Source organism: Abramis brama (assembly GCF_963993115.1).
Source record: "Abramis brama genome assembly, chromosome: 9".
NCBI lineage: Eukaryota > Metazoa > Chordata > Actinopteri > Cypriniformes > Leuciscidae > Abramis > Abramis brama.
In genome coordinates this window covers 31253336-31261475 of record NC_139971.1, presented here as the reverse complement: position 1 = coordinate 31261475, position 8140 = coordinate 31253336, and the positions used below count along the sequence as shown (strand labels likewise).

Here is an 8140-nt window from a genome sequence, read left to right as displayed (position 1 = left end):
ACAATTTTATAGTGAAACAAGTCATATAATTTTGTCTCATAGTCCCTATAGCACTGTATAAACTCCTGACAAAGTAATGTTAGTCAGTCCCACTGTACTTAAGTATTCTTTTGGGGGATTTGCACTTTACTCAGGTGCAATTTAAACTGACTACTTGTACATTGTACATTTCTACAAAGAAAAAAACAGTACTTTCTACTCCTCAAATTAATTAATTTTATTACAACTTGAAAAGTATTTTTCTTTTATTAGCTGAAAGTAACAGTGTGGCGCGTTATACACTCATTAGGCACTTCAGTCTGTTGCAGGAAAGCAGAGGCTGGCAATCACACAAGCAAAAACGGTTAGACATCTGTGTGCTATCAAGGTGCTAATTATGGGAGTTTAATGTATATCTTAATGACATGTATATCTTCATATTTACTGACTGATTAAAGTGTTATTCGGCTGCCATCATGTGACACTGAAGACTGGACCAATGGAGCCTTCACGTGCTATGGAAAAGATGATATTTTCCACTTGTGAACTGGTATTTACCAGTGTGTTGTGTTCAAGTGCTTTTGTTGTCGTAATGTAGGGAAAAGATGGACTCACAGATCCAGACCTGTTATTTGGCTAAAACAATTTTAGATTGCTTAAGTCATCTGCTACAGCAAGAAGATGATTTATCAAAACTCAAACGGTAAATAATATGCTGTATATTTTCTAGATCATGAATAGTAGAGATTTTTTTAAGGACAAGGGAGTTAATAGAGCTAATATTTCTGTTTTAGCTGCAAACGCTAGGTCTACCCTTATGTGAAGCATAGCTACTAGCCTAATCTTTCCTACCAGCTCACTATCCGCTAACAGCAGCAAAAAACGTTTAGTTGTGTAAAATGCTTACCATTCACGACTCTTGCGTTGCTCTCCGCCATTTTGAAAAGGTCAAAGGTTATCTCATCTCGGCAACTCGTGCATCAAAATATTATACGAGCTGCCCAATGGAAAATACCACATGAGGGGGTGTTCATGTGCATTTTCCACGTCGGCTTTTGGTATTTACCATAATTACCATAGCATGTGAAGGCTCCACAATGATTCTGAAAAATCAGCTTTGCCATTACAGGAGTAAATAACATTTTAAAATCTATAAAAAAAAAAAATATGTTATTTTAAATTGCAATAATATTTCAAAATATTGTTGGTTTAATTGTATTTTTCATTGAATAAATGCAGCCTTGATGAACAAGAGATCTCTCAAAACTTATATTTTTTAAATACTATTTTATAATGTACAAACCAGTGTTGAGGGGAACTTGATTACTTTTCTTTACAACAAAATGTATGCGTTACTTTTTCAAACAAGTAAAGAAAATGACTTTATTTTCCCATTTATTAACTGGTAGCTCTCCAGCCCGCATGTTGAGAGAAATCAGGAGTAAATATAGATGTGTTGTGTGCGCTGTGTGAACATGATGGTTATTGAAGTTATAGACTAAATGTGAATATGCATTTACTAATCTCAACTGCACAAAAACATATTCAGTGTTTCTCAGATTTAATTAAAACAGTGAAATGCAAACTCAGAATATTACACAAACCTGGAATAATTAAATGTTAAACGATATAAATATACTTTATGTATTTAATCTTATTTTATTAAGCAATGTCTTTGCTGCTGACATTCGATGATCCAATTCAACCATACTAATAAGCAACTTTAGATAAACATCACATTTGTGTTTCTTTTTTTCTATTGCTTAAGTTAGAGTGTTGAACTTTCTTCTCCAGGTCCTTCTGAGGTCCAGAATGACAGCACAGTTGAATAGTTAGTTTGAGCTGCCCCCATACATCTACAGTATAAATACAAATGAGAACACTCAGGCCAGTTTTCTTGTGTAGCAGCTGTACATCCTGCAAGTTTCGTAAGCCTAGACCATGCAACAAATAAGCTTCATGAAATCCAAACTTACTTCTCTGACTGAATGATCACGCTTTCGCAAACAACATAACATGGTAATGCCATCGTTTCTATTTTGGTTTCCTAGGAAAGTTATTTGCCTACATGTGCGAAGTTGTGCACGTGAGTGCGTTTTGTGTGTTGTGCTGTGCTGACAGGAGCATATTCAGGGTAATAGAAGTGCACAGTTGTTACAGGGTGACTCAGTAAAGCGGAACTGAGCTCTGTCTCCATGTGCATGGATCGCTGGGTCCCTAGATGACAGAATGCCTCAGTGCCCTTCCCTATCGAATAAAATAGAATAGAACAGAATAAAAAGATTGAAACTCCAAGCTAGATTGTCCATCTTTCTGAATTGGTGATAAAATATATATTTTTCCATTGGAAAAAGTGGCACTTCTCATTGCATTTTTGCCTTGTTGACTGTGCTTTCGTTTCTTTGTCTGTCAGCTTAATGGTGTTGAGTGGTCTTCAATGTCAGTGTAATCATGTTCTGTAGCTTAAGTAAATTGAAATTCAAAGGGAACAATCTTTTGTAAGGACTGCCACCACTCTCACTGTTCTAATTACATGGATCAATGGCTCTCCCCAAATACAAAAACTTGGAACACAGCGGTCAAACCGGTTCCAAATCGGTGACTGTGTGCAAACTCAACAGTCATGCCCAGTCTCACACACCGACACAAACGTTCACAAAAAAACTGCATTGGATTGTATTGTTAAACTGCACTATCCGCAGTACTGTTTTGGCAAACTACGGTGCCCATTCTTCCTCTTTTAGCTGTGCAACCTGTTGACACGACTGTCAATTGACAAAAAAGAAAGGCACTTTGGCAGAGATACTAGATTCCCACTGGGGCCCGAAGCAGTGCCAGCTAGACATTACTGCCGATCCCAGAGGAGTTGAAGAAAAGCTTGAAGACATTACTGTGCATCTCAGAGGAGACACGGTCCAGTGAATTGTGACAATCAAGAGGAACAGTTTGTTGATGTTTTTTGTTGTTGTTTTTTTGAACGAGGACTGACAATCATCATAAGAGATCCCATAGAGCCGGATTAACCAATCAAATCACTCACACCTTTCTGTAAAAACACAAATCTTTCAGGTGACAGCCTTAAATATGTACTTGAGAATTAGATTGATAAATGCTAATTATTAGGTCTTAAGTATAATAATATTCAAAAATGCTCCACATTATTTATTTATAAAAAGTCTAAAGTAAATACGCAGAGTTTCGGAATGACAACCACATGCCATGACCAAATTAACTTCTGAAAATGTCAAGTAGTCAAAACCACATATTGTTCATAAAATCTGTGAACAAAAACGTGTTAATTCGGTAGTTTCAGTGTCTTTTGATTGCAGCCTACTTGTCTGAAATGCTAGAAAAATCACGGAAATTAAAACAGGCACATCTCCATTAATTTGCACATTTTCCCCATCATATTTTCCTTCCACGATCTGAGCTTGTCAGAGCTTACAAAAAAAAGAGACTTGAAAATAATGCCAAATATGCAAGTACATTCTTAACCCCAAGAACATAACGTAATTGTTTACATGTTTAAGCAATAGAGTGGACAGGGCAACACAGACAAGTACGCTGTTTAAAAATTTTACAAGCATAAATGAACAATAGATGGAGAGAATGATAGATAGACAGACGGATGGATGGATGGATGGATGGATGGATGGATGGATGGATGGATGGACGGACGGACGGACAGACAACTGGATTAAATTCAACCAATTTCAACCAGTGACCCATTCAGACTATTTTGCGGACTGATTATGAATATCAAGGTGGGCAATGCTCTATTATATTACATATTATATTATATTATTCGATTACATCCCACAATCCATCCTGCTTGAGTGAAGCCACTGTCTGCTTTCTCTCACTGCAGCACTGACCTCTGCAGCATGTTCGGTCCCTTGTCTGATTTGTATTCACATGCAGTACAGGACCTCTGGACATCTATGAGGTGCATTTGCATTTTTTCATTTATTTTCTAAATTTTGTCATGTTATGCTTAAGGGGTGGGTGGGTTACAACTCCACCAGGCAACACATTGTTTATAATTTATCTGGAAAACTGATTAATATGTTGTTGCTCTCAAAACACTCATGGTGATGCCTTTTTCATGCAAGGCAGTGTACGAGTATCCTGTGGGGACGTACATGCTTAATGTGTAATTAGACTGTAATTTCATTAATCACTCTGATTCTCGAGGTCTCGGGAGTTTTATTGTGTGAACGTGGAGACCTGTGAGGAAACGACTCCGTTATTAGCAGTTCTCACATTCTGCTTTTCTTTCTTTCACATTTCTGCTGGTTTAATATCATTGTTCCAGTCTGACAGGGACAATGTTGGCCGTTCTAAAGTGTTTCGATGAAATCTATCTTAACTGCCTCTGAAAACTATGATCCAGACAGAAACTGTCTTGATGGCGGCATGATCTGCCAGAATCTTTATGTGAATCTTTATGCAGAAAGTTCTATGATGCTGCAACAGTTACAAACAGCAGATGCTGGAAGAGATGGGAATCACAAAGGCTTTGTAAACATCCACAATCAAACAGAATAATTTATGAGCACCAGATCATTTTGATGTTTTTGTTTGGACACTGCAGCTTTTATTTCCTCTTTTTTTTATATAAATGAAAAAGTACTGTGCATGATAATGAGAATAATGAACAATCAACATTCACCAGAGGCCCTCGAGAACTGTTATTTATCCAGCTGGCGCGCACATGTGGCTCAGACGGCCACGGTGTGCGAAAGAGAGGAAGCAAGAGGCAAGAAAAAGCCACAAATGCACAAATTCCCCAATCAAACCTGAACCCTCTCATTCACCACTGATGACATCATTGCCGTACCTTGCAGCAGAGGAACATCTTTGCGGAACCCTCCACTGTACTCCACCTGGAACTCCTTCTCCTGAAATCCCGGTACACATTCAGCCTTCTCTTCTTTTTCCTGCGCTCCAGTGCACACAACCTGAAACGGAAAGCAAGATTTCCTTTTGATTACTGAATACAGGGGACAATTTTAACATTTTTAAGGTTATGAATCATCCTGGATCCTGGAGTCTGTGCAGCTGTAACTCAAGTCTGTTAATGTAAATATTTGGTAACATTTTTATTTTGATGGTTCACTTTAGACAAGCTGTTGAACGAACTTGATTAAATTAAAGGCACACTGTGGAGAAATTGTGTTTTTGTCAAACAGCGACCCCTAGAGTCGCTGTGGAATACTTGCACTGTCGTAAATGGAGTGCACGTCACCGAAAGCAACAGATATGAGCTGCATTTTATTGATCATCAGCTAAAATTTCAAAATCAAAGACAGCAATAAGAGAGAGCAGTAACAGCCCTGGTAAGATCATTTCGTTTCTTTACTTTTAATGATGATGATTGTGTGATAAGCATCTGCGACTTACTTTCACTTTTTTTATTTATTTTTTTAAAATTTTTGGGAGGAGTACAATTTACATATGTGGTTTCAACAACCAGATGCACACTTGTCCAGTTTCGTCTGGAATGCGTCTCAGACCTCCTCCTGAAGTGGTTTGAGCGGTCGGATTCAAATCCGTCTTGAATGCGTTTCGGAGGACATTTACACCTGGTCTTTTCACGATCAGATAGCTATCCGATCTGAGAAAACGCATGAAGTGACCAGGTGTAAACAGCCCCCATGACAAAAAAATACGCACGAAAGCCGAAAACAAACGCTGGTTGGCCTCTCACGTCCATAGACAGTATACAAACACTCACGTCCAAATTTGAGGAAGTGGTGGGGGAAGTGACGTATGCCGTAAAGCAGTCGAATTTTGTAGTTCTTTTTGTGCTCGGGTTACTACCCGAACCCCGAAGTTACGTAGTGCCAGTAAAAGCGATACAGACCCCGTCAGGCTATGGCAGACGTGTCATTCAACCTATTTTAAGTCGATGTACCATCACAAGGGTCTTGGAAATATATTATGAAGGTTGAAAAGCTACATAGTGTTCCTTTAAGGAAAACTTTTCCACGAAAATGAATTACATTTTTCCAACAAAATCTAATTTGTTTGAAATGATTTATTGTAATATTGTTGTATGAACTTAAATTAATTTAGTCATTCCTGCTAGATAAATTTTTGTCAGGTTGACTACATTTAATTTTTGCCCTGCCTAAAATCGGCAACATTATAATTTTAGCTAATTTAACTCTACAGTTATTTCCAATGATAGAAGCTACTAGTGTTCAATTTAATTAAAACCACTTTTTACAGAGTAATAATGAATATTATTATAGGTTAAATTAATGTATAGTGTATACTGTGTGCCCACAGCCCTTAACTAAACACAGTCACCACTCTTCAGCATAATGGTAACCACAAAATTCTAAAACATTACAGAAAGTCCTCTAAGTTTCTAACATAACTGAATATTAAACACTAACATTAACTAACAACATCTTTCCATTTACAAAAAAACACATAAAATAACACTTTAATCCCTAAATTTACCCTCCTAATGCAGTCCCTTGCAAAGCATGCTGGGAACTACAGATCCACTGCCCAGTTAGTTGTCAACAAAAATGATTCATGTATTTTTCACACAAATTAATTAAAGCTATGGTCTACGATTTCAAAGATTGTTCATTATTAATAACCTCGTTTAGATGCTGGTTATGGTTCTACAGTACAATCCTAACAATATGAAGAGAAAAAAGAATGAAAAAAATCCATTCACTCTATTGGGTGTACACCCGCAGAGAAATTGACCAATGTAAGCTGTCCGGCCGGACAGCTTACATTGGTCAACTGCTCTCATCCAATCCCCCGCTCTGCTTGAAACTCCACGTGGCGCTCGCGTCTCCACCCCACCGCACCCCACCCCGCCCCCCTCCTGCGACATGAAATTTCGCGTGCAAGCAGCTGACAGTCTATGGTAGCTAGCAGAGTAGCATCAGCTCAGCAATGGAGAAAAAAACAAACCGAAAGCAGCAAGCGGCCCCTGCTTGCCCCCACAGTCACGGCTGACTTTTTGTTGAGCAGGTAAGCATTTATTTATACTTTTATGGTGTGAGGTGTTACATAAATAGCTTTTTATCAGTCTGACAACATGCTCATGCTGCCGGTCGGCATTGGAATGTTAGCCGTTTAGCATCGCCTATCACGGGTCAAAGTAATTATATTTCTTGAAGTGCTTGAATATATTTTAGTAGGCCTAGTGGGTTCTGTTCGAGCCGATCGGAATTTGAACAAGATGCGCTGTGTTCTGCTATAACAATTACAATACTTAGCAATACTAACTAATAATTATGCAATTAATGTGCCTTAGGTAGCACTTTTGAACAGGGTAAACGAGGCTCAGGAGGAGAAACGTATGCCAAACGTACCCTCCTAAGACGGCAGCTGTAATACAGTATTATTTATTTTATTTATTTATTATTGTTTGTGTTTCGGGGGTGGGGGTGGTGGGGGGTTTAGAACATTGCATGTGTTGCTAATTTTGCGTGAGCGTGAACTCAAACGTGTACCTCTGAGCTATTTTGACATCGCACATGGTAAATCTCTGTTCCGATGTTTACTACCGGTGATCACAGCTTGACAGAATGAGTGACGTTGTTCAGGTCGTTTCCCGGTGGGAGGGATCAGGTAGCACAGAGGGGAGGGGTGTGTGTGTGGAGGGGTGGGATGAGTTTTTTAAAAATTCCAAACCATCTCAGGCTTTCACGACCGATTTTCAACATCGTAGACTACAGCTTTAAGTAAACTTCAGTTTTAAATATATTAGGTTGATTGAACACAATTAAATTAAGTTGTGACAAAATATTAAACAATCGTATTACTTTAGCTTATTTTAATTCATTAAATTTAGGCAAAAATTCATTTTTTGAGTAGACTGTCTGCATAATATCTGCTAATACTTTATTTTGATGCTCCCCCAACAGACAATCTACCAATTATAACTAACTTTGCAACTATGTCAACTTATTCTACTAACCCAAAACCTAACACCCAACCCTAACCTAACAGTATACTAACAATTTACTACAGGCTACTAGAGTTAGATGACATGTACTTGTGAAGTTACTAATAGTTTGTAGAATGTCTAAAGTGGACTATCGAAATGTAAGTGTAACCAAATATTTTAATACAAATATTAATGTAAATATATGAACACGCTATCAAGCGAGATGCGATGCAAAAA

General features: G+C 38.0%; 1 protein-coding gene across 1 annotated transcript in view; it reads right to left on the bottom strand.

Moving 5' to 3' along the window:
* cdh13 (cadherin 13, H-cadherin (heart)) overlaps window positions 1-8140 on the bottom strand; it is a 364060-nt gene that overhangs the window by 258324 nt on the left and 97596 nt on the right. The window contains exon 2 of the mRNA XM_084125023.1: window positions 4820-4940. Coding sequence (XP_083981149.1) covers window positions 4820-4940 — 121 coding nt within the window. The remainder of the gene's footprint in view (window positions 1-4819; window positions 4941-8140) is intronic.